The sequence below is a fragment of the Metopolophium dirhodum genome, chromosome 2, assembly GCF_019925205.1.
Source record: "Metopolophium dirhodum isolate CAU chromosome 2, ASM1992520v1, whole genome shotgun sequence".
Lineage (NCBI taxonomy): Eukaryota > Metazoa > Arthropoda > Insecta > Hemiptera > Aphididae > Metopolophium > Metopolophium dirhodum.
This window is the reverse complement of record NC_083561.1, coordinates 13,419,086-13,446,287: the sequence shown is the minus strand read 5'-3', so window position 1 is coordinate 13,446,287 and position 27,202 is coordinate 13,419,086. Positions and strand designations below refer to the sequence as shown.

The 27,202-nt window shown below is 27.2% G+C and overlaps 4 protein-coding genes across 8 annotated transcripts; 2 read left to right on the top strand and 2 right to left on the bottom strand.

Annotated features, from left to right (window-relative positions):
- Positions 1 to 1,449: 1,449 nt before the first annotated feature.
- Positions 1,450 to 9,115, bottom strand: LOC132939673 (natterin-3-like). Of its 2 annotated transcripts, XM_061006972.1 has the most exons (5): positions 8,957 to 9,109; positions 5,740 to 5,815; positions 5,097 to 5,332; positions 2,686 to 2,829; positions 1,450 to 2,279 (listed from the first exon to the last, which is right to left on the bottom strand). In XM_061006972.1, the coding sequence occupies exons 2-5, from the start codon at positions 5,756 to 5,758 to the stop codon at positions 2,175 to 2,177; spliced, it is 504 nt and encodes a 167-aa protein (XP_060862955.1). In that variant the 5' UTR covers positions 5,759 to 5,815; positions 8,957 to 9,109; the 3' UTR covers positions 1,450 to 2,174. The 2 variants fall into 2 exon arrangements, with proteins under 2 accessions (XP_060862955.1, XP_060862956.1); XM_061006973.1 differs by lacking the exon at positions 5,740 to 5,815 and having other exon boundaries at positions 8,957 to 9,115.
- Positions 9,116 to 17,050: 7,935 nt separating this feature from the next.
- On the top strand, positions 17,051 to 19,226 carry LOC132939895 (opsin-1-like). 2 transcript variants are annotated; one of them, XM_061007308.1, is made up of 8 exons: positions 17,051 to 17,321; positions 17,380 to 17,517; positions 17,592 to 17,830; positions 17,889 to 17,995; positions 18,089 to 18,195; positions 18,247 to 18,394; positions 18,454 to 18,731; positions 18,794 to 19,226. In XM_061007308.1, the coding sequence occupies exons 2-8, from the start codon at positions 17,390 to 17,392 to the stop codon at positions 18,921 to 18,923; spliced, it is 1,137 nt and encodes a 378-aa protein (XP_060863291.1). In that variant the 5' UTR covers positions 17,051 to 17,321; positions 17,380 to 17,389; the 3' UTR covers positions 18,924 to 19,226. The 2 variants fall into 2 exon arrangements, with proteins under 2 accessions (XP_060863291.1, XP_060863290.1); XM_061007307.1 differs by having other exon boundaries at positions 17,054 to 17,306.
- LOC132939897 (uncharacterized) lies at positions 18,022 to 23,693 on the bottom strand. 2 transcript variants are annotated; one of them, XM_061007312.1, is made up of 6 exons: positions 23,274 to 23,693; positions 21,822 to 21,899; positions 20,916 to 20,998; positions 20,676 to 20,849; positions 19,002 to 19,201; positions 18,022 to 18,408 (listed from the first exon to the last, which is right to left on the bottom strand). In XM_061007312.1, exons 1-5 carry the CDS (start codon positions 23,335 to 23,337, stop codon positions 19,004 to 19,006), a joined length of 597 nt encoding a protein of 198 aa, XP_060863295.1. In that variant the 5' UTR covers positions 23,338 to 23,693; the 3' UTR covers positions 18,022 to 18,408; positions 19,002 to 19,003. The 2 variants fall into 2 exon arrangements, with proteins under 2 accessions (XP_060863295.1, XP_060863296.1); XM_061007313.1 differs by lacking the exon at positions 23,274 to 23,693 and having other exon boundaries at positions 20,916 to 20,987.
- Positions 23,694 to 23,855: 162 nt separating this feature from the next.
- Positions 23,856 to 27,197, top strand: LOC132939896 (terminal uridylyltransferase Tailor-like). Of its 2 annotated transcripts, none has more exons than XM_061007311.1 (5): positions 23,856 to 24,204; positions 24,354 to 24,420; positions 24,601 to 24,671; positions 24,761 to 24,952; positions 25,252 to 27,048. In XM_061007311.1, the coding sequence occupies exons 2-5, from the start codon at positions 24,389 to 24,391 to the stop codon at positions 26,022 to 26,024; spliced, it is 1,068 nt and encodes a 355-aa protein (XP_060863294.1). In that variant the 5' UTR covers positions 23,856 to 24,204; positions 24,354 to 24,388; the 3' UTR covers positions 26,025 to 27,048. The 2 variants fall into 2 exon arrangements, with proteins under 2 accessions (XP_060863294.1, XP_060863293.1); XM_061007310.1 differs by having other exon boundaries at positions 23,858 to 24,168; positions 25,252 to 27,197.
- The last annotated feature ends 5 nt before the right edge of the window (positions 27,198 to 27,202 follow it).

Here is a 27,202-nt window from a genome sequence, read left to right as displayed (position 1 = left end):
TTATACAGGTTTAATGAACAGAACAAAGGCACTAAATTCTGAGCTTAAAAATGACTATAAAAGCACTATTGCCCCTAGTCAAGGGTTGAGAAGAAAAGCTTTTTTATTTTTCACACGGAACAGTTGAGTATAATCCACTATATATAATCAATTGTCGCCCGCATACAGCGTTACGTCATACAGCGTATGATACAGCGTTATGTCATACTAGCCTGCTGCTGGGCCTACCGGTACTGTGCTGGTACCTACAATCGTACAACGACATCTGTAGGTTACAACAAAAACCATAAAGTCAAGACCATGAACGACAGTCGTCGTTTACTATAATGACGACGATTCAAAGTTTAAACTATCATTTAGTACCCACGTCCTACACTATATATACCTATTACATAATATTATAATTTATAGTTAACCTATATGGAAATATTAAAAGTATAAATAATAATTTAATGTCTTTTAATTTTTTTTTTTTTTAGGGTTAAGGTTTCAACCAGTGGCGAATTAACCACTAGGCTCGTGAGGCTCGAGCCTAGGGCGGCAAATGTTTTATGTTATATTATTTTTATTCTCAAAAAAAAAACAAAAAAGATTAATGACATTCAAATAGGGTACTCATCATTTTTGGTATCTGAAAATATAAAATTTAATAATTTAACTCTGGCGGGCGCCTATTCTTGAAACGTCGATTTGCTTGTTTCTAGTTATAACATGCATTATTCCGTAAATACGCCAATACGCGTACCTAATGTCATTACGCGTTTAACTGTTCGGCCGTTCGACGAAAAGATAAGATTATTTTCAACCCGTATTATACAATATATGTCTATACTAAATACTAATTGACCCTAAGATATTGCCTAGATAATAATATTAACTTAAAATGTTATAATAAGTCAATTCACTCCAGTGGCGTATATAGAAATAATTTTTGGGGTGGGCTGTAATGCTATATGATTGACTATGAATAATATGATACTCTAGTTTTACAATAAAATCTAAACAAATGTGTTACTTATATAATAGTCGTCGAAATGTCTATAAAATACTTTAGGTATAGTTTTGGGGATTTATTTTCCTAGATTTTGGATTGTATTAGAAAAAGGGGGGCGGTAAACACTGAGCGTGCTTCAGGGCGCCGAGACGGTTAATCCGCCACTGGCTTTAACTACTGAGGTCATTAGCCTTTGGTAGTGGGAGTGCTGTGGGGGAGGATACTGTAGATTTGTTTACACGTGTGTGTTTGTTTTTTGGCAGAATTTTTGATTTGGGCACCCGTAGCCCGTAGTATCTACCCAGTATCTACTATGCCCAGTCAGGGGATGGCGACCTCTCTCTCCAGACAGGTCTGCCCGGAGAGAAGTGCCGCCGACGGTGCGCATTGCAACCGACGCCTTAGTTCGCTCGGCCACTCCGTCCCCCCTTATAATTATTATAATACATGGATAATATGATTGAAGATCATTTTTGATTTTTTTTTATTAAAATAAACCATAATACCATAATATAATCATAATATCTAGGCTTTTTCGTTACCACACACGGTCTATTTATACAGACATTTATGACATACCTACATATTATATCAGTTACCTAATTATTTATAAATTATATTCCATTAGGCATTACTATAACATGAAATAAGTACCTATGAAATAACATTTTTATAATTTCAATTCAAAAATCATCAGTCTAGAGTTTAGACTCTAGAATCATTAAAGATAAATTCAAAGGAACTAAAAAATCTATAAATATATTTTTTGATCATCGATAGGATAAAATGTTTGTGATAAATGATAATTAATTAGTATTAAAAATTATAAGCATTTTAAAACACAAAAAGGCGTATTACACAGGTAGTTACAGATTATACGTCATAGTCGTATAGTTATAGTTACTATAGTAAGTAGGTACATAAATGTCATTATATTATATAATTAGTTAGAAATAAGAATGTAGTGACTATAATATAGTGATGTATCTACTATTCTACCATAATAAAACTATTTTAAATTATACGTCTTCACATATTAATATATTATATAATATTTTCTTATATATAATTTATTGAGCCACCTATTTAATAATGCATGTAATTATATTTTTTTTAAACAATGAAAAATATATTTTATATTAGAATATTACATAATATTATATTGCTGTGTTTATGGCTTTTAATTAAAGGTCATAGGTGGCCGGTATATCATGATTTCATACTCAGTGACGGATACTTCTTCTCCGTTATATGGAATATAAAGTGTTCCATGACTGGGATGTATCTAAATATAAACAAACAATAAAACAATATCAAAATATTGATTTTAAATAAAATGACCATTGGAAAAGTACGTATAGAAATCTATAGGACAGTTTAGGCATTGATTAGATACAAAATATATATTTAATTATTGGTTTAGGTAAATCAACTACTATAACTATTTAAATACAAATGACAAACAATTTTATATATTATAAATTATAATATACACTCGAATTGAAAATGTTCGTAGCGTTTCAGTGTAAGTCATAATGTCAAAACAATAAAATTGAATACCTAAATATTTTTTTTTGTCGAAGAAGACAAATTTATTAAGAAATAGTCGAAAATAAACATAAACTTAAACCTAACATATTAATACAACCGTTATAATATTAGTTGTTTAAAGTTTATAAATAAAATATTACTTTTCCAGGAGTTAATGTTCCGTCATGAAGCGTACGGCCCATGTAAAGTTTTTCCCCGTCAACGGTAGAACCTATGACAATAGCGTTTGGCGGAATATGGTTTCCTTGAGCGGTTTGCCACGCCACGTTTGCATGACATAAAACCTGTAAAAAGATAAAATTAAAATTGTTATATCAATAAGGTAAAAAATGTTTTCATCTCATAACACTGAAGTTTAAAATATATTTTTCTACTCAACACAGTTAAAACGGTAGAAGTGGTGAAAAAAACTAATTAAAATAATATATATTATATTATTATATAATTTCATAGAACGTGTTTGTCCCAATCAATAACACTTTCATCAAACTCGTTTTTTTTTTAATTTGTTGAGTTTTGAAAACCATTAATGTAGATATTGGTTGCATATCAAAAGGAATGGAGGTCATCTTGCAATGCACAATGGCCCAATGAACTATAATTTATTATAATATGCTGCAGCTAATGATTTTTAAAAATCAGTTGGAAAGATGTACCGACTAAGTACTTACTTCTCAAAAAAATACTTTTCGTCAAGTAAATACAAATCGAAATGTGCAGATTTTTCAAAAATTGAATAGCAGAAAAAATGCAGCCCACCGAAAAGTAGGTCGGCAGCTTATTAAGGCGTTGTAATAAAAGCATTACTTGGATTAGAGTTTTTATTACCTTTTTTAAAAAAAAAATTAAAATATAACATTTATCTGTTCAAAACAATTAACATACCTACCAGTCCCTAAAATTGTGTGTACTACGACACACTTTGTGTAGTACGAAAAGTGCAGTGTGTAGTACGAAATTTAAAAGTGTGTTATTCTAATTAGGTAAACCTTTATAATAATATTATGTATAATTTTATATCTTCACATTTTTTAAATATTTTAATGGTTTTTGGCCAAACCACATTTTGATTATTATCTACATTCTACACAGACACACAGTAAACAATATTTTGTGTTGTTACGTCTCATACTCTTATTATAGTTATTATAATAAACTATTCATTGTTATTGAGAGTAGCTACTTTTATTATTATCAGCTTAGTAGTGAATTTAGATTTGACCGATTTAGGACTATGTGTGTAGTACAAAAATTTGAATATTTTAGGGACTGATACCTACAATAAACAAATAGGTTCAAAAAAGTATATGGTTTGGAGGGCTGAGAGTATAGGGAAGCTATCCAACGATTGGACCCTTACAATGTACCTAACCTGTTTAAAATATAAAGAAAACCATTAGAACAATCATAATATACCTACGTATACCTATAAATATTTTCGCTTTCATTTAATAGAACGAAAAATAATATACATATAACAGAAAAATATATATATACATATCATGATTATACATGATAATATACTACAGGCTACATGTCATCTTAATCTTTCATTTAATCTAGAGGGTAATGGGGATTACAATAAGGTCTAATGCTAAATACCACAATGTATATTATATTATGCATAATATGATATACGATATATTGTAAGCCGCGTGTATAATAAATACATAACACATAGGTAGTTGTAGGTACCTACTAGAGTTCTAGACACAGTCACGGTAATAGGATAGTAGGTAACGTAAATTTACAACACACAAATGTAAAATTGTACGTCCATCTTGATAATAAACAAAAATTAAAATAACGCATGGCATCGAGCATTCGTACAGTCCCTCAGTACAGTCCCTCCTAACAAGTGGACGTTTTGCGGTTTCCGTTTCGTTATAGTATACTATACGATATACAGGATAGTAAATTATTTTAGACTGCTGATAATTAATCTCGAATATGAATTCAAATTTAGGGTTTTTTAAAAACACATTTTATATTGTTTGAAGTACCAATTGTATATCGTACAACTTTATTTCTACAAAGAAATCTAATTTTAATATAGGAAGTAGGTAGTGCTATTTAAGATATAGGTATTTTACCTACTGTGTAAATATATTTATGTTCTAAACAAAGGATTATTTATTAAAATATATAATGGGATAGTTTGCTTTTATAACCACTTCATATAAAACTAAAACTAAACTAAAAAAGTGCTTATAAATGAAAAAAACTTTTCGTTTGATGTTTATAATGTTTGCCTATTGTATTGTAGGATAGGAAATTAAAAGCATATGTTATAAAAATAAAAAAAAAGGCTAAAAGTAGTAAAATAACAAATATTTAAATATAATATTAGATACCTACACGGCTATATAATTACCTAATTTAAATTGTATTCATCACATTCTCAAAAATTAAAATTGATTGGAATAATGTGTGTTAAAAATAATCACCCTATATACACACATACATGACACATTATATTACCTATGTATATATAATATTATTTTCAACACGGGTTTTAAACGATTATAAAATTAACAGTAATTGATCTGACCTCGAAGTGGCTCAAGGCGTGCTCCATGCCTCCCCAGCATACGTATGCCGACGAATGACTCGGGTTTATTTTTGCTGGTAGCAAGTCACCTTCGTAAAAAGCACGACCCGCGTACAACGGGTCGCCGCCCTTGTCCGTCCCCGCGTGCACAGCTCCCCTGGGCAACGGATCGCCAGAATTGCACGGCACCCACAACAGCGTGTGCGGTTGATCTATCGGAACCCATCCGTAACCACCTGAAGAGTGAATACAAAGAATATTATACTTATTAAATATTGATATCAAATTATATTATATTTTTTTCTTAAAGATCCAATGACTATTTAAATTTAAATTACATTTAACCATTTATATTTTATTATATTTAGATATTTCCCACAATAATTATATAAATATATCAATAACACAGTTATTTTAGTCATTGTAAGCACATAATATACATAAATACCTATAGGTATTTAATATATATATATATATATATATATATTGGTAGTTGAAATTTGCTTTAAATACTTTTACTCCTTTATTATTTTTTTTAAAAAATAATTACCGAGCCTTAATTATTATATATAAAAACTAGGTACGAATAGAAACTAAGTACGTACAGTCATTCACAAATAATCCATGTAGAATTTATACATACCGGACATTGGTAAAATCATTGTTTATGAAAATCGAAAATCGTCAAAAGATGATTTTGAAAATCTATATGGTAAATCCTAAAAAAAAATATAGATACAGTTGAATCAATTAAAAAAGAGGATGTGCTTTTCAAGTTGGGTTGACTATTGCCCATTGCTTTGTAGTCTGTGTAAATTACTACACTAGAGTACTAGACAATAATAAATGTCAGAAATAATTTTGAAAACTATTATGCATATCTAATATTCTAATAAGACAAGTTTACCAAACTTTGGTAAACGTTTAGGAGGTAATAATTCACATTTTGTATACAATTTAATATTTTCTATATTACTGTAACACATTTCTTTAAAATATTGATTAAAAATAAATGTATACTACATAATAATGTTATATATAATTATATGCATGTGTGATCGTGTAAGTACTGATTTTGTTACGCGTGGATCCAGTTGCGAAAACAAACCAAAAAATACAGGCATCTAGTTATTTTTTTTATATAGAAAATAAGTAATTTATACTTAAAAAACATAGCTCTTTCCAAACAAGTCCCTTGAACCTAATCTGATGAAGCTTATTGTATAATATTATACCTATTACCTAACTAATAATATATAACCACAATATACCTATTATTTAGTATAATTAACCGATTAATCTAAGTTCACAATGTACTTTTAACTATAATATGGGCATATAATGGCTATATACCTAAATATAAACAATGTTGTTTTTTTAGGCCTACTATCATTTTTGTTTTCGTTTTACATAAAATTCTGAGATGAGCAATTTATATATATATATAGGGCTGAATATTTTAAAAGTTGAAAATCTATTAAAATTGTTTTAATTGTCAAGCGAGCTTTTAAGTATAGACAGTATAGATGGGTGTACCTAATTAAAGGAGTTAATAAAGTAGGCGTATGCGGGATGGGTGCGACGACTGATGGACAATGGGTATGTAGTACAAGTTGTACAACTTAAATGTACTGTAGTACCTGTATATGAAGTTAAACGGTTATTGTCAGACACCGTAAACTTAGTGTATATTGTACCTATAATCTCTATATATATATGCAGTGCTTATCTTGTTTGAGGAGGGGGGCTGAGTACTTCAACTGAAGTTTAAGATATTTAAGAGTACATACCCCTAATTTTTAATAGATTTAGAGCGAAGCGATAAATGTATTGATTTTACAATAATGTGTACCTATGTTATTTTTGTGTCTGTCATCACCTTTTGGAGCTGTAAAAATAATTACCATTTTCACTTCAATATTTTTTCTGGTAGGAATGAATCTATAGTTGGTACTTTAGGGGGTCAAAATTAAAAATTCCCAATTATTAAGAATTGGGAAAAACAAAAGAATGATTTTATTTTTATTTATTTTATTTTATTGTAGTTCAAAAAAGTAAAACAGCAGATACTTGAAAATATGACACATTCTGAGCTATTTATAGACATTTTTTATTTTCTATTTTTTTTTGTCGATAAATAATGTTTTTGCTCGGTTAAAAAGCTTTAAAATGTAATACAAGGTTTTTCATAAGTTGTTATTAAGGCTAGGTATTTGAAAATATTAAAGATAAATTAGCATTTAGCACGATTTTATAACCATTTAAAGTTCATATTTTGACAAAATTAGTCAAAACCCAACACTGATTGTTCTATCATATTAATAATATATTAATATCTATGTACCTATACTATACCTATAAAGTTGGCAAATCCAACTTAAGTTATTACTTATTAGCCATTTGGATTAGGTACTATACTAAAGGTAGCAGGGGCGTGCTCACTGGGGGATGAGGGTGTCATATATCCCCCCCCCCATGGATCCATGGATTAAAAATTAAAATCACTAACCATTCTATGATAATATTCATACATGAAATAACCTCTATATTGTTATTTGCTTAGATCATATCATAGTATATTAAAATATTATAGAACATTCAGTAATTGACTGAATCGATCTTTGTTTTTATGATAGCAATTTCACAATTGTATGGAAAATATCCCCCCCCCCCCCCAATTATAAATAGCTGTGCACGCCACTGAAAGGTAGATATTATAGGTTTTCTGCCCTGTTAAGGAAAAATGCAGGAAAGTTTCTTCATGGCTTCATGCAAATTTGAGTAAAATTCATTTTTATATTTTGTAATTATTGGTACATAGTTATATTTTTCAAAGTAAAATATAAATTTAATTTTTGTAATATACCTGATAAACAAGGCTGTATATGAGGGGGGGTCCAGGGGGTCGGAATTCCAGGGGGATGAATCATGAATGCAATGGAACTGCAGTTCAATGGCATTTTCTACTTTTATTACACCGAGATATTCTGATTTTTATATTTATACTAAGTACGCTATCAATAAATTATTTACAATTTTTTACATAGTAAAAATGCCGTAATAATGACGTATGGGTTATATACAAATTCATTTGGTACTCATTTTCAAAATTAGCAAGAATTAAAATTAAAACTTTGTATTATAATACTAGTGTTTATAATCAATGATATTTTATTCACGAAAAAATATTATAGAAAACTGAACCAAATATGTGTGTGGTATAACCGACAATGGAATCCCAAACATTATCACTCGGTAGATACGGCGTAATGACGACCAATTTCCTAAACAACAATGCCATAAATATAGATTATGATTTATGAGTACCTATAATAATTGCTAAGTAAAACCACCGTACATGAATTAAGACACACGGCAATCCTTCTTAGCAAATGCCAAATTATGATTATGGCATTTTTTGCTAAGCATCAATTATATTTAATTCCAAATGCGGCAATATCGTTTTCTTACAAGAACAAGCTTCTGGATAAATAACCATAGTTACGGCATTTTTACTTAAGAAAAACGTGTTAAACTTTTATATTAAACTTGAGAGGAGAGTATTATCTCATTTTAATTGTTTTTTCGAATTCCTGAATTTTTTTTTAGCAAGGTAGTAACTATTATATAATATATTTATAATTGATTAAGTATTATATCTTATATTATCATTGTACGAGTTATAGTCACTTAAAGACTATAGCTCTATAGGTAATAGAATATAGAAATAGTTACAATATTACATTGAAAATATTTGGTGAATGTAATGATGTATTTTTAAAGTAGTTACCAAGTAAAAAGAACACGTCGTGTATGATACCGACAAAAAAAATCATATCGCACACGATAGAATTACTTACCCATCATTTTTATAGTTCTTCTTGAAATACAATTTACTAAACTCGTTTACACAACTTTGAACTTCACTTATGAACAACAAATACCTACCTAATCACTGTCACTGCAATAATGACATACCTATTCAGAATTTCGTGCGCACGAAAACATGTACACGGCTGAGTTAAATATGTAGATTTATCTGTAATCTCAAGTATATTTATTGTAATGCTAATAAGATTAGATACGTTGCTCATTAGTCATTACTAATACATTATATTATGCATTTCATCTATGCTTTAGTCTTTATGTAAGTTCGTTGACGTCGTTTCATACTATGTTATTGCGGATGCAAATGAATATCTTTAATCAATTAATCAATATTAATACCAAAACCGATCGCAAAAAATAATATGTATGCCTACCTACTTTTTCATATGAGTAGGTTAATAAACATTAAATAAAAAAAAAACAATCTAATACAAATTTTTAATCCATAGGTGTGCCCTGTTGCATCATACTAAAATGCATAGAATATGATATCATTATAAATATATATGATTATTCACTTAGAGTGCAGTTTAAAAGTGTATAAACAATGTTAGAAAATTATATTCTTAAATATAACGAAAAATATTTCACTTTTAATTTTTTACAATACATTAATTAATATTTAAATTATTATCATTTTAATAAAAATTATATATCTTATTATTATCTCTCGTTGAAGCTACTTTTTGTTGTAATTTTTTAGTTAGAAAATGGTACATTTGCTTATAATATAAGCAGATCAAATAATTAAAAAGTGGACAAATGGGTGTCGCTCTGCTGTACAGTAGGTTACAAGTCGGTCACTGTAATGGATGGAGTTAAATTTTAATCCAATGATATATATCATTGTATAAGAAAAACGATTCTGAGCGAAAACGGTCAGTCAGCCTATGATATTACTAAATATATATTTTGTTGATATTATTGTGAATAAAGTAATTTATATATTATAAGTATGACCTATTTACATGGAACCTTATTTTAAATTTGCAATCCTTAGCTGTAAAAGTTGAACATTTAATACATTTTTAACTTCAAAATAATTATTAAATTTTAAATTTGATAAATGTTGTCAAAATTCGAACTATAAATGCTTATAAAAAAAAATTGTGCCTATGTATTTTTAATATTTTTTAACTGCTATTGTAACAATATATCATGATTCTTGCATTACATTTTAACGCTTTTATACACAACAAATAAAATTTTATTGATATTTATAGAAAAAAAAACTGAAAAAATTGAAAACTGACCATGTCCGTAAAAATCTTAAAAAGAGACAAAATATTTTCAAAATGTTATGGTATGTAGAAAATGAAAATATAAACATTCAGTTAAATTTTCATGCATCTACAGTGGTTTGTTTTTGATATACAACAAAATAAGAAAATCGGTACATAAGAAATCGGGTATATATTCAATGTTGTAAAAATATGAACTTCAAACGCTCATAAAAATTTAATTTGACTTTCTTGTAGACATTTTTTTTTTGTACATAATACTATTTAAATACCATTTATGGTACTAACATCCCCGAACTATACTACTTATTATAGACAATACAATTTTTTAATGTAATAGTATAAGACCTTAGATCTTATGTCCTTATACTAGTAGACGGAGTATGGATGTAGTTCCGGGGGTCCAACGTGACTGCACTGTTCGGGTGTTACCGAATTACACGGCGCAGGCGCATGTGCCCTAGTTGATAACTTTACTGTGTTTAACTGTAAATAATATATATATATATCACCGTAATGAAAATTTCCAAGGACCGTACTACCCGACTCCGCCGTCCTTATATGCTTCGTCTACTAGTATAATAAGTATGATAAGTACCTACTACCTACATATCTATATTTACTTCCATTAAATGTCAATATCTCGCGTTATTTTTTTAATATTAAAAACATTACTTACCTATTTAAGTTTAGTATGATTTGATTAGGTGCCTAGTATAATATTTATTTTTTAATCATTTTTATGAGTAGTTAGGCACCATATATAGTTATAAATTGATAAACTTTGCTTAATAAACAAGGTGATGGGTTTATATAATACTACCTATATACCTACATATATATATATTATGTGTGTATATTATAAAGATCCGATGTATGTATAATGTGTATAATACTATGATGTATGTATTATTTTACATAGACAGTAGTTTTTTCTTATCATAATAAAAACACTTCATCTTAATTCCATGAAGAAATCGATAAATATAATTGAACCATTAGAATACTGTGTTGCACTTTACCAATTGGCAATTGCCTTGAAATATTATGATAATCAGATAATATACAGAATAAAATAAAAACCGTGTACTCGCTCTATCGTATAGTAATATAGGTAGTTAATAGTTTTGAGTATGTCTCGTCACTGAGATGTGTCACTGAAATGGATGTATTAAATTTAAATGTAATGACTAATGACAAATCGTATTAATATACAAAAAATAAGGGCCAAAGGAACAGGTGGATCAGCATCTATATTTCTAAGCAGAGCTATATAATATTATTATTTTTTTTGGAAATAATTTAGTTTTGGAATTAATTTTGCCCAAAACATCGCATAGGTACCTACAACTTATAAGTCAATACCAACGTCCGACAAACTGTAGAATCGTGTGAATAAGTTCATGGTGTAAAATTTAAATAGCTTAAAATTGGAATAAATAATATTCTATAAAAGAATAATCTCCCAATATGAGGTCTCACTGGTCTACCACCTTATGTACCTACTAACTTTATAAATAATATAAGTCTTGTATGTAATCTACATCTACCAATGTTTTGTGTTCTGGTGTTCTCATCGAGAAGTATATACATCTCAATGGGTGTTCTACATAAATGGATTATCCGCTTTATTATGACTATCGTATTATTTATTATTTTAATCCACTTTATATACATTTTATCTTTATAGATTCTAGTGATTCTACCTAGTAATAATTTTAATGTTAATATAATAAAATCAATGTAGACTAAAGCCTATAAATATAACAACAGTTTAATTGTTTTAGCATTTTAGATTTTAGCTTCCCCCCCCCCCCCAAAAAAAAAATATGTTTTTATGTTATTAATTGGCTCATTTTATGTAAGAAGGATTTTGGCCCCTATAATCCAATCGAATCTCCACTTATGTGCATAGTATAGCGAGTCTAACTAAATAGCAGATTAGGTATAGTCAACTTTTATTAAAATTCTTGTAAAATTATTTTATTGTATATTCTTAACTGAAAAATACACAGTTATAAATAATAATTATAAAAATGTTTTTATTTTAGTAATAATTTATTTCATGTAAAATCACTGAATTTAATACAATTTGTATTGTAGATAGCATATTTTTTAGTATGCCGTATATTGGAAGATGGCTAAAATATACCCAAATAATATTATAATAATATGACGTATTTTCGATATTTTTAAAATACTATAAGAACATCTTGTCAATTCATGAAGAACTATTGCATTATATTTTTAAGCTTTATTCTAACAGAGAGAAAATAATTGTATCAGCATAAATTTAAATAAAAATGAAGACTTTTCAAATAGCTTAAAAAGGGCTAACATATTATTTTGGAATTATAACATGTCTTATATTCAGTAATAATCTAAATTCCATTGTCAATACGATTATTCCTTTTGACCCCATCCCCTACAAACCAAATAGGAAAATTGTCCATCTGAAATCGCCTTCAATAATGTTGAAGATCTAAGCAATGTTTCAGCTGCAGCACATCCAAAGTTTTGTCACAAAACAAAATACCTTGAAAAACCAATGTTCCTCGGCTCCTCGCATCGCTCAGAATCTCTCTTTATATATATTATATATTATTAATTACGGATTGTAACATTTTACCGTGAACCGTTTTTACGTGGTAATTTTTGGATATAAATTACAGGACTATAATATGCTTAAAATTAAATTAATTGTTGTTTGAGAAAATGTATATTATCATTTATCAACAATATTTACTTATTTATAACACAAAAATCCAAAATATTAGTATTTATATCTAAGTAGTAGGTATTGCCGGTATTGGTATTATATAAACATATAATGCAATTACCATTAGGTTGGTAGGTACCTACATACTTATTATCTCATTAGTTAATGTGGATTTAAAGGAGTTTATCTTATTTATATAAATCTTGACTCATTTATCTTTATAAAATATAAACCGCAGTGATGACTACAATTTAAAATGACATACGATATCTGTCTAGTATCTACCATTGTTTTGTAGATCACTAACCAACGAGGCTAATGATTAATGACTCATAGTCATAGGTATACTAACTATAAATTATTGTATACGACCTTCAGAAATAAATAATAAAAAAATTGAATACTTTTCCTGAATATATTACTGAGCCTATTATCCAATAATCAAACATAATTATTTGTTAAAAAATAATTAATTAGATGAAACAAATACCAACTTATATAATATATGTATATATATTTGGTTCTTATGAGACTGAAGATATATTGGTAAGTAATTACCATGAGCTAAGATGGTCTATCTTAGTTCATGGTAATTACTAATCGGTAATCACAATTAGAAAAACAGTATAGGTAACATATAACTGTATAAGTGTTGGACCATAACAATATACGTTCATACCTTCATGTATAATGTATTGGTATAGATCATAGATGTATAATAGGTAGTACCTAATACCTATATAGGTACTAAAAAGGTTGAATAGGCACTAGGCAGATATGCTGCAGTGGAGCAATTTCAATAAAAAATCTACGGGCCCTTGAACAGTTGAACATTTGAACCTTACACGAATCCCTATTTTGCAGTTAGTTTTGTGATCATAATTCATAGGTTATCATAGGTACACGATGAGCAGCTTCACCTCCACCCAACCTCTCGTTTCAATAATTACATAATTAATAATGGTATTCAGACATTCAGTATCTACCTTATGTAAATATTGACTTATTAATATAAAATAAGATTTAATTAACCACGGTTGGCATTTTCTGATATAATAATATATGCGTATGCAGGGCCCTATATACGGGGTGGGGGGAGCTGGTGGGTCAGCCCACTCTTTACAACAGAGATGTTGTCTTGGAAAGTATTGCCACAGAATATATGAAATTTCATATATTCTGTGGTATTGCGGTCCGCGAGATTTATCAAACATATACAAAAAAAGTTTTTTGTGCTAATAGAATATTCTGGAATGCTCGCACAACGCGGAACCCGTATTATTAACAACGTAATCGCAACAAAAGTGATAATTTAATCACATCAATGCATATCAGAAGAAATTATTGTTATTTGAATTTCAGTTAAAAAATAATAACGTTCAACACTTTCCATTGCTAAACGAATTGAGAAATTCAAAACATATCGATAACATTAAATATGCAAAAGAAATAAGGAAACTTATAGCTGCTTTTGAAAGCCGTTTCATTAATTTAGACAAATACAAGAAAATATTTGAAATATATTCATCTCCTTTTCATACTGATGTAAAGTCGGCTCCAGAATATCTTCAAGTGGAACTCATTGACTTACAATGTAATAATGAATTAAACCATATTTTTGAAACATCAAAATCAAAAATAGATTTTTATAACATCAATATCACAAAAGAAATATTTTCAAATTTGAGAAATCTGGCACCAAAAGTTGTTTCTGGATCGACTTACCCATGTGAATCGTTTTAAAGCACGCTAAAATCTAACAGATGAAAACCTGCAACATCAATTACGATGTGCAAATACAAGCATTTCTATTGATTTAAAAAAAGTTTAGTGAACGAGTTGAGAAACAAATATCTCACCATATGACTAAATAGTGAAATTATTAATTAATACAACAAAACTTATTTTATAATAATAATTAATACTGTTTAAAATGTTTACTCCTAATTTTTTTGTATTTTTTTGTATTAATACTAATATAATTTTATATGTGGCCCGCTGAAATGTCAACATAATTACTTATTGTATTATTTCATATTTGTATACAGATTGTAATTTTTTCTATTTTAATAAAAAAAAAAATATGTGGCCCGCAAGAACATTTGGGCTGGCCACCCCTGCTTTACAACATAGGAAGTATATAAATGTATTCACAAATATTTGGAACTACAAAAATATTTTGAGTAATTTTAGATTCTGAGCGGAGCGATGAATATGTATTGATTTTACAATGATGTGTGTTTTTTTAAATTTTTATTTTATTTTTGTGTCTCATTACGGTTTGGGGCAGTAAAATTGCTTTGATTTTCTTCAACGGGAAAGTGAATCTAGTAGGTGCATTCGGGTGGTCAAAATTCCCAATAGTTTTCAAAACCACCGGGAAAAATAACATACAAATTATGGAAAAACGGGAATTTTTAGCCAAAATATGTAATAACAATATAAATATAATATAAAGTATCCATACTGACACCGCTCAGAATCGTTTTTTGTATACAATCAGTGGCGTCATTTGGTGGAGAGGGCAACTGAGGCATTTGCCCCAAACTAGTATTTACATCGACCTAAAGTCTGCACATTTACCACCTCCCCTTCCACTATACCACTATGCTATGAGAATCTGAGTGAAAACAATTTTGATCCGGAAAAGCAGTGAAAAGTTGCCCTAGTCTAATAAAAACTGAAATGACGCCACTGTATACAATGATATAATATATCATTGAATTCAAATTTAATACCATTCATTATGCAGTGACCCACTTGAAACCTACTGTACAGCAGAGCGACATACACTTACCCATCTTTTTTTTTTATTATCATGATGATATTTATATTTTATATAGGTACTTACAACTTTGTTATTGTGCAAACCATCTTCATCTTATTATTATTTTATATTTGGTATCTTTCAAGCTTATTTTTAAGTTATTATGTAATATTGTCCGTAGTTTAGTACTAATAGTTATATAATATGTAAATAAAAAAAGTCCTCCTGCAGTTTCCATAAAATATGAAATGTAGGCAAAAATAAAGCTCAAATTCTTGGAGTAGCTTTAATTTATATTTTAAGATTCAACTTCGATATTTAATGCAAATAAATTAATGTACATTTAAAAATTAGGTAATACTTTCATAATGATAATTAATTGATTTATTTAAATTTGTTCATACCAAATTATACTTAATATCAACGATGATTTTTTTATTATTAATAAATTACTGTCCAAGATATTTTTCGTGCATATAGGTTATAAAGTAAGTAATCGAATTTAGATACCTACCTACCTATTTATTATTTTACTAGTGTACTATTACTAAAAAATTATTTAAATAAAAACAATTATCTAAGGTCTACGTAGACATAGGTAAATCGATATTCACCTACACAAATCAGTGTTTTGTTTTAATATTCATAAGTCATAATATGACTTATAAGGCTTCTCTTAAAAAATAGATATTACATTTTTCTATAGGTACATGCAATACTCCGTGTGGAAAAAAAATCACATTTCATTTTTAAATCAAACATTTCAAATACAGAAAATGTGTATGGTACCTATCCATATATTATAATATTGTCTATATAGGTAATATGTATTAAAAATTGAAATAAATGTAGATAGGTACAATATTGAACAATCATAAGTATAACTGTACCTTCAAAAGTTCAAATTCAAACAGTCTAATAAACAATATCAATAATCATATCCATAATTTTTAATTTATAACAACGTAGATACAAATATTAAGATTCGAACTTACGACTATATAGAATATTATAGTCTATCACTTTTATATTTAATTATTTTATATTCTATTTTTAGTTTTTTTATACGCATCCCTAATTATTTAGAAATCGACAAAAACATATTTATTATATTATGAAAAGGTATTAATTTTGAGACGTTCGTAACTTAATTTACTAATACCTATTGCACGGGATAAGAAATTTACATAACGTCCAAAGTCGTGCAGTAAAACCCTACAATAAACTTCAACCTTGGTATCAGCATTAAGAATAATCTGTTTAAAAAACATACTACACCCTTAAGACAGATAGAAGATGGCATTGGTAGGGTTTCGATTCTAGGCTCTTATTTAAAAAAGGACAACTGAAGTGTAAGAAAGTTACAGTCCTTTCTTGGACGAGCCCTCGGAGAATATACGGCAGTCGGCAGTACTACTTCAATATCTGACTGTCAATTCAATGGTCATATTCTATTGGAGCATCGATGATAGAGTAGTGTTAGACATAAATGGCTTTAAACAGTTTAAAGTTTTGTTAAGCTTCTTGAATTCTTAGCACAAACGAAAAAAAGATTTGTTTAATATATTTTTTTTAAGTTTACTAACATTTGCAAAGTAAGTGTGCATTAGGTAATTTAAACTTTATTGTATTTGATAAACAGTTCATAATTATTGGCTATTTGGGTAGGTATTACAGAATGCTAAATAAAATCGGATCTCATTATGAACGGCAAGAATCGAACTGGGTGGCTGAAGGAGGTTTTGGTAATGAAACTGTGGTTGATCGAGTTCCAGCAGATATGATGCATCTGATCGATCCTTCTTGGTAAGAACATTAAAATATTATAATAAAAAATGATTCAAATTTTAAATTTTAATTTTCATACCCATGTTCTCAAGGTATCAATTTCCTCCAATGGAATCAATGTGGTACAAATGGTTGGGTGTTACTATTTTCTTTTTGGGCATTTTATCAGTCGTGGGTAATGGAATGGTGATATATATATTTACCTGTACAAAAAATCTTAGAACGCCTTCCAACTTACTGATAGTTAATTTGGCGTTTTCTGATTTCTGTTTGATGTTTACCATGTGTCCTGCAATGGTTTGGAATTGTTTTTACGAGACATGGATGTTTGGTACTATATAAATTTAGTAATGTTATATTTTCAATTGATTACGCAAATTATGTTAAAGGACCTTTTGCTTGCGAGTTGTATGCTATGTTTGGATCACTATTTGGGGTCACATCAATATGGACAATGGTTTTTATAGCTTTAGATCGTTATAATGTAATAGTAAAGGTAAAAATAGAAAAATAACATATAAATATCATATTATATAAATCATTTATTTATTGAATACTCAAAGGATAAAATACAATTTGTATGTTTAAGGGATTATCTGCAAAACCTATGACAACCAAGTTAGCACTATTACAAATATTTTGTATATATCTGCATGGACTTTTCTGGACTTTGACCCCATTTTTTGGATGGAGCCGGTAAATAAAAAAAAATGTATTTAAAGCATGAATTAAATTTATGTCTTGTAGATATGTACCAGAAGCAAATATGACAGCATGTGGCACAGATTATTTAACTCTGGCATGGCACAGTCGTAGTTATGTTTTAGTATATGCAATGTTTGCATATTATTTACCATTGTTGGTCATCATCTATGCATACTATTTCATTGTGAAGGTAAATTTTAAAAACTGTAAAAGAAAAAAACACATAGTTAAAAATAATTTTTGAAATAGGCAGTAGCATCACACGAGAAATCTATGAGAGAACAAGCAAAAAAAATGAATGTATCTTCTCTGAGATCTGGAGATCAGAGCAATACTAGTGCAGAATTTAAGCTGGCTAAAGTGGCTTTAATGACAATTTCCCTATGGTTCATGGCTTGGACACCATACATGGTTATCAACTTTGCTGGAATATTTCAATTAATGACAATTGACCCATTATTTACAATCTGGGGATCGGTTTTTGCTAAAGCCAATGCTGTGTACAATCCAATAGTATATGCAATTAGGTGGGTATTAAATAAATTACAATTGTATCAACAAATGCTGTTTAATAATGTTATTTTTTTAGTCATCCGAAATATAGATTGGCATTAGATAAGAAGTTCCCATGTCTGGTATGTGGAAAATTAGAAGATGACAGGAGCGATTCAAAATCAGTTGCTTCTGCTCAAACAACTATATCCGAAGATAAAGTCTAAGAATCCAACTAACTTAATCTCATGGAATATGTTTAATCAAACTATCAAAGTCATTTATATTGTTTATAACAGTTATACCTTTATTTCAATTTTCTACGTATTTTCCTTATCCATTGGGATTGGTTCTGTTTCAAAGCAGCATCTAGCGTATCTTTGATATGAACCAAGTTTAATGGATTTGTTTGTAGGAATAATGATTCGGAAATACCCTTTTTTTCTAAATCTAATTTCAATGTAACAACTGGTACGGTTTGATGTAATAAAGATCTGGATCCCATCTGTATACATAATAATATATTATGATTAGTTGCATCTATATATTTATTTATACCTTTATTATCATGCTTTCAAAATATATATTATGGATATATATATATATATATATATATATAAGTATATATATACATAATTATTTATATTTATATTTATATATAAATATATGACCTAAAGGTTAATAAATGTAGTTCTTTTTAAATATCAAATAATATTTAAATTTTTGAATGTAAACAGATTCATTTGATCTATTTAGTATTTGTGAACTTTACTCAACATAGAATTGATTAATATATAAAAGATAAAAGATACAATTTCAAGTAAGTATTTTAATCTACATGTTACTACTTCAGTAGCTTACAAAATATGCCTTTGTAGATAACATTATTAGTAGTAGAATAGTTATTGTTGTTATAGTTGTTGTCAATTAAGCCTTCTTTTAGCTAATATTTACATGCTATTTTAATACAGATAATAAATACCTAATATACAGAGAAAGTAAACTTATGCCTACAAGAAATTATAGAAATCATAGAAAACAAGTAGCAGTTCATATTTTTCCCTTAATTTTCTTCCTAAAGTAATAATAATTTTCAACGCAATATTTTTTTTTTATAGCAAACTCCTCCTTGGCAGTAATCAGGCACATTTTATAATCATTTTATATTTTATACATAATTGGGGCCAAAAGTTTGTAGGAAAATGCATTCATTTTAGCTTATTGTACAATAAAAATTTAGATAAAGTACCAACAAATTAAATTATGAAACTTTTACTATACATTTATTGGCGTTTTTGATTTATAGTTATTTCTTGGCCATTATTCCGGTTTCTTTGTTTTTTTTATATTTTTTAATAATTTTTGTCAATTAAAATTTTTTACAAACTTTTTATGAATTATTTTTAATTTTTGTTATCTTATTAAAATAATTAATAATATATTGTTTTTTCTTTCCAATAAAACATGATAGGTTTTATTTTTTTAAATTTGGATTCTATAGTGCATATTTTGATATTTGAATGCATTTTTGGTATATTCTTCAAGTATTTAAATCTATTAAATTCAATGCCCTAGTTATAAAAGCACATAAATATAAAATATAATTACCACATCTTACACATAGAATGTTTGCTGTAAAAAAACTACTCGAGTCTTGGATATCTAAATACCTATTATTTGTTACTTACCCTTATGCTAAAATGTATGAAAACTTAATTAATAATATTTTGAGGTTTTCAAGTCATATATCAAATTTTTAGACTTTAATACCACACAAAGAATACCCATTATATTTTATAGTTTTAAGCATTTATTTTTGATAAGTAGGTTTCTTAAAAAAAACTGTTGTGAGAATGATAATGGCAACAAATTATACACTAAGGTAGTTATAAATATACTCTTGCAAGAGATCAATTTTCTTCATTAAGAAAATTAAAATATATTATTAAATTTATCATATTTCTATGTACTTAACTTACATCAGTTTCAAATCGCCACTCTAGTTCTTTGAAGTGTGGGAATACCAACGCACTAGATGATAAAATATCTAGTAAGTGGGGTTTTTGATTTTCAAAAAATAATATAATCATGTCTAATTTTGTTTCATTAAAACCATATTCTGTCAGGGATTCTTTTATTTCCAAATCAGTTAGCTAGATAAAAACAATAATGATTATACAACAGTACAACATTTAAACTAAATTATTCAGTTAACTTACTTTATGCTTACAGCTTTGCACACACATGAGACATATGCTTTTTACAATTGATATAATTTTATCCTCATCAATCTGCAATTTTTCTTTAAAAATTATACTTTTATTATTTTTTTATATTTGTATTCAGTATAGATACAAAATGAAAGTTCTGACTATTAAAATTAATAAAATATTTAAATATGTTTATTTCATCAATAGTTAAACAATATATAATGTAACATTTGTAATATAATATTATGATTACCTATGTAGTTTGTTATTATATATTTTTTTCCGAATTTAATGTAAAACTCTAAACAGTCGCTTACTTAAGCTAATGGCCCCTGTCGCCAAAGCTAAAGATCAATTAAAAAAATAAAAATAATAAAGAGTTGCTTAGATTTATTTTACCTTGTCTTCATCTCCTTATTAACACTTAACAAGTAAACCATAAACTACAGTAGGCCATCTTACTAAAGTCCATGAAACATGGAAATGCCTTTAAATATTTGGTGAATCAAACTCATTAATTTAATCTACTTACGGTATTTTAGATATTATCCCCCAAATTTCAATAAATGTCATATTACAATTTTTGGAGAAGTTAAAATCAAAAAATCAAAAATGTGGGGAAGTTGATTTCAAGTAGACTTGATGTCAAATTTAAATCTGTTTTCAACATTTTTATCGCTTCATTAGATCAATATTGGTATGTTTGGCAAAGAAGCAGTCTAAAATCTTATGTCACGCATGTGTCAGACAAAAACAGAATTCATGGTATCGAATCCCCTTAAAGTTAAAATATACTATCTATCAAAACCATTATGTGTATAATACTAGAAAATAATATATATATAAAGGTAATGTATACTTTTTATTTAAAGACATTAAACATATATTATTAATAATTAATACAATAAATAATACCTGCAGCTTTGTTATAAAGACTGGAATTAGGTCCATTGTCCATAAAATCTTTGGTGAGCCTCAAGAAATCTTTGATAACTGAACATATTGAATTTAATTATAGTCATTAAAATAATTATAAAGATTACGAATACACACAATATATATACACAATTCATAAATAGTTACCTAAATTAAAAGGTATAGGTAATGAAATATAAAATATATACTGGGTGATTCACCAACCAGCTAACCACCAACCACTGTTTCCTTTAATAATGAATTATTAAAAATTATGAACTCTTTTTTACTGTATATTATTAAGTGGATATTTTTTTTGAAAATGTTGATGTACCTATTTTAAAATTCAAATGAGTAGTTTCTCTATTATTAAAATGTTTGTACTAAGAATAATGGTCTATTAAATTGGTTTTACAAAATTATAAAATAGAATATGTAATATTGGGTCTAGTAATAATTATACTCGGGCCATTTTTACAAATTATTCATGTTAATAGTTTAATGTTTATAACTAAAATGATTAAATCACCATAGCCCCCATATCTTAAAAACCTATTATCATCGACCATATGCATGGTACACAATATTAAAACCACAGATTACAACTCAAAAACTACTCTTACAAATTTTGATTCTGATATGTCAACATTTTTAGAAAAATTGTCCACTAAATAATTTATAGTAGAAAGGAGGTTCTCATTTAAAAAAAACAGAAGTTTGTATCTCCTTAGAACATTCCTTAAGTAGTACAAAAAAAATTTGAATTATTCAAAAATATGGTGTCTTTAAGTAATATTTAAAAATTCCAAAAATCAGATTTTGACTGCATTATTGAAGAAAAAAAGGGAGTATGCATGTTGAGGAATCGCCCTATATATTGTCATTGTCAGATTTTGAAATTTTGAAGTAGTTAAATAATTTGATAATATTTCACTTCTAGCCATTACTAATCCGACGTTAGTCACGCTATGATGAAAATGACTGCACTTGTTTTACATCTTGAATATAACATGTAAATTTTACATTTCAATCATTGATACTCAATATACCTTTTACAAATATTATTAAAAATACTATAATAATATTTTTAATAAATTTAACAACTTGGATGCCAAAGGTTTTTTTGAAAACTTCAATTGTCTGCCACCATAAGACTATATAATTTGTACATTTTTTTTTTTAATATTATTCATTTGACGTATAAGGAAGTAACTTTTAATAACTATATAATATCAATGGTAAAAAATTGTTTGAAATATTAATTTGTTTTGATAAAATTAATAAAAATGTAAGAAACGTTTTTATTATTGAAAAATAAGCAGAGTTCGAAAACCGCAATGCGACTAATGACGTAATATACACTGGCGCAACTAACGTCGGGTTAATACTTACAAAAACAGAATAGGTAAAAAATAGGTACGGTGAATACATAACAGATCCTAATTTTCTTACCATTATCTGTTTGTTGAGCCAAAAGTTGAAAACTAATTTTGAAAACTTCCTTTACTGACGACATGATACACAGCAATCAGAATAAAATCGGTAATTAGTAAAAAAAATTAAGATCGGCAGATAATTAAAATTAAACCCTTCTTTAACTTAAGAGGCATGCATTAATATACTTCAATGTGTACTAAAATATGCTAATAATAATATAGCCATTTAATTCATATTACTAAATAAGTATTATCATAATATAAAAATATTGAAATGAACATTTTTCAAAATTAAAATAATAAATCCTTAACTACTAACTAGGTGTAAGTATAATGTAATTTACATTATTAATTAATATCGTATATAAAAATATTGTCAATACTATTAGTGCCTATTGAAAATTTCTCAAAATTTCAATAACTTATGAATACTGTCATACTGATAACCACGGGGCCCAATTCTTATCACAAGACCCGACTGTCCCCATCCCATCCGTGGCACATGGGCCACGATGTAGAGAAGATAATCTTAACATCATGCACATCAGCACATAGCACATGGCATCATTTCTTTTATTATCAGTGTGTAAAATATACGGTGGACGATGATTATTGATAATTTTATTATTATTATATTATCCATTATCATAGATATATTAAATAATTATTTTACCAACTATTTACATTTTACTTTTGATTTTCAATTTTTTAAAGTTTAAAAAAATTTACATACAAAATATTATAACTCATTAATAAACTATAAAGTGTAAATTAACAAAGTAATAACTAATATCATATTATTTCGTTTCATGTTCTATCATAGAAATAGTGAAGAAGAAATACTTAATACCATTAGTAATCATAACAACAGCCAACTGAGTAGTATAAATTATCGAAGTCACAAGTCAAAGGTACCTCAAGGCCTAAGTTTGTCACAAACATATTTTGTATGGGTTCAAATTACTATAGAGTACAGGCTACAGCATCCGTAGCTTACAATAAGAATAAAATATTTCTTTAATTGTAATTTGTAAATGTGTAGCCTGTATCTACCTACCATTTAAATAAAAAATAAACTGTGATCATTTTTTTTTAGATTTTATTTCTTTCATTATATGAAAACTAGAAAAAATGAATAAGCAATGTGCTCTATCCCAATACAGGTAGTTATACTTAATAATGTGAATTTTAATTTTATTTAAACACTTTCATAGCTGCTAATATTGCTACGAAACACGTGCTCTTTTCCAACATTTTTACATAATAAAACAAGAAAGAAATCTATATTTTTACAATCATATATAGGCACTGACCTAGTTTAATATTTTTTACTTTTTTTTTAGTTCTGAAAATGAACTTGTCAATACTAAAAAAAGACCTCTACCAGTACAACCCGATGAATGTTACAAACCTAGTAAGATAAAAATTAGTTTAATGCATACTTCTAAAATTTTACTTTGTGTTTTAAATAATTAAATTGTATTTTTTAATGATGTGTTTCAGAAAAATTTAAATCAAAAGAAATTAATTATAAGCCAGATGATGATATTGTTACATTATTCAAATTTGAGTTACAAAAAATTTTAATTAATTCTAATGACTTAAATACAACTATAACAGATATCCTACCTTATGGATCAAGAATTTCAGGTCTTAACATTTCTAATAGTGATGTTGACTTTAATATAAACTATGGTTAGTATTATAATTTGTTATAAATATAATATATTATATATAGTAATACCTAATATATATATTATAAAGTATCAAATTCAAATAACATTGTTAGCACGGTTAAAATATAAAATTAAGTTATAATAATGGATGATTGTGATATTCATATACATTAATAGTATTGTTTATTAGATTTCAGCCTATTTTATAATCTATATTATAGAAAAAAATTATTACCGAGGATTTTATTATCTATTTTAAAATTGTATGTTTTCTTTATTTTAATATTATATTTTCCTTGTTTTTAAATATTTTTTCAGTTTCAAAAATACCAGTCAAAAAAGTGATAAAGTCATTTGCTAATAAACTTCGTCAAAGTCAAGTATTTATTAAGGTATTTGCTTTAATCCATGCTAAAATACCTATCATAAAATCCACTCATAAAAATACTGGTATTGATTGTGATATATCATTTAATAATGTCAGTTCAGTTCACAACTCTCATCTTCTCAATCACATTTTAAGTATGGACTACCGTATTAAACCAGTTTTAATGAAGTTAAAGATATGGGCTAAAAATATGGGGCTTATTAATACTAACGGATTTTCTAGTTACTCGTTCTATTGGCTAGGATTATTTATTATGCAAGTTATGGGAATATTGCCAGCCATTCGTGATTTACAAAAATCTGTTCCCGAAGTTCTAGTTGGTCATTGGAATTGTGCATTTTCCAAAAATCCACAAGAATATATTATTAACAAACAAGAAACTCTAAGTGAGAGTGACATATTAAATTTTTTCTATAAATATTATTCAAATTTTGATTTCGATAAATTTGTGATAAGTCCATATACTGGTTGTCCATTACTCAAAAAGGATTTTGAAAATGTAGAACAGCTTCCAGGTGAACTATGGAGGTATAAACAATTTTATCAAGAAAATAAGGAATGCCAGAAGTTATTATTTTTGGGTACTTGTCAATTTAAAATGTACACTCAAGATCCATTTCAACATAATGTAAATATTACAGCAAGAGTGACTCCAAAAATATTTGAGAAATTTATTAATGTTTGTATAGAATTGAAACCTTAACAAAAAAATAAAAAATAATCTAAGCTTACATTTTAACTTAACAATGATAAAATAACCATACTACTTTTATATTGTTTTATTACAAGCATTTGATATTACTTAAAATAATTTATCCTATGTTTAACAAATATTTTTTAATACATTAATATATTTTATAATATAATTTTTTGATGTATAAAGTATAACCTATAAGGCCATAATTGTAATAAATAAATTATATTAGTATATCACATATTATAATTTTTCTAACACATGTAGATATTTTTGTATTATAAATACTAAAAACATTAAAATCTGAGCCCTAATAATCACTATTACTGTATTAAATTATTACTTTAATTTACCTAACATAAATTACAACCTTAGATCATATACTTGTACTGATTTTCTTTAAAATTCTATTTTGACGACCTGAAACTTGAACTTTTTAATAATTTAATTGTTTTAATTGATAAAAACAACTTAAATTATTTGTAGTCAGTACAATTAACATTAATTTCAAAGTACTTAATGTTGTATTCTGTGATGAAAACAATGTACAACCGTTGTAAATGTAATACAAATGTGTGTGTGCATTTAATGGATAACTGCAATGTTAAGTTTGGTATGTATAACTTAAGGTTCTGAGCAAAAGAATTTGTTATTTATTAAGAATTTGGTGTGTTGGGTTGCACCTTTGCCATTGTTTATTTATTTATACATTTATTCTACTACTTATTTTAATTATCATCATGTAATAATCTACCAATTAGGTATTGTGTGGTTCACCTGTATAACATAAAGGTGAATAACTAACAATTCATTATTAAGTAAATATGAATCGATTGTAAAACAATTGGAATAAGAGGTTAGCTTAAATAAAGAATAAAAATAAAAATGTATGAATTAAGTTATTTTTCTTACATAATTTTAAGAGCCAGTATTATAGGCATTAGTGGTAGAATCATTAAATATTATTTGAAAATATAATTTATAACTGTACCATTAGATTTTAAATTCATTTTTGATAAATTAGCTCAGAATCTCACAAATAATTGAAATAATAAAAATATAAATTTACTAGTACATAACCTACAGAATGTCATCGATATTATATATGCCTGGACTCACAATCAATTTGAATTAAGGAACGCTTATGCTAAATTGTTAATCAATATAATATAAAAAGTGCATTAACA

Excerpts from the sequence above, each read along its gene's own strand:
- LOC132939673 (XM_061006972.1), bottom strand. Across the intron at positions 2,830-5,096 it reads ACGCCTTGAGCCACTTCGAG|GTTTTATGTCATGCAAACGT; the intron begins GTCAGATCAATT and ends ATCTTTTTACAG. Across the intron at positions 2,280-2,685 it reads GAACATTAACTCCTGGAAAA|ATACATCCCAGTCATGGAAC; the intron begins GTAATATTTTAT and ends GTTTATATTTAG.
- LOC132939895 (XM_061007308.1), top strand. The coding sequence starts at position 17,390 with ATGCTAAATAAAATCGGATCTCATTATGAACGGCAAGAATCGAACTGG. Across the intron at positions 17,518-17,591 it reads CATCTGATCGATCCTTCTTG|GTATCAATTTCCTCCAATGG; the intron begins GTAAGAACATTA and ends CATGTTCTCAAG. Across the intron at positions 17,831-17,888 it reads TTACGAGACATGGATGTTTG|GACCTTTTGCTTGCGAGTTG; the intron begins GTACTATATAAA and ends ATTATGTTAAAG.
- LOC132939897 (XM_061007312.1), bottom strand. The coding sequence starts at position 23,337 with ATGTCGTCAGTAAAGGAAGTTTTCAAAATTAGTTTTCAACTTTTGGCT. Across the intron at positions 21,900-23,273 it reads GGCTCAACAAACAGATAATG|TTATCAAAGATTTCTTGAGG; the intron begins GTAAGAAAATTA and ends CAATATGTTCAG. Across the intron at positions 19,202-20,675 it reads AGTGGCGATTTGAAACTGAT|ATGGGATCCAGATCTTTATT; the intron begins GTAAGTTAAGTA and ends TTATGTATACAG.
- LOC132939896 (XM_061007310.1), top strand. The coding sequence starts at position 24,389 with ATGAATAAGCAATGTGCTCTATCCCAATACAG. Across the intron at positions 24,672-24,760 it reads CGATGAATGTTACAAACCTA|AAAAATTTAAATCAAAAGAA; the intron begins GTAAGATAAAAA and ends GATGTGTTTCAG. Across the intron at positions 24,953-25,251 it reads TGACTTTAATATAAACTATG|TTTCAAAAATACCAGTCAAA; the intron begins GTTAGTATTATA and ends ATATTTTTTCAG.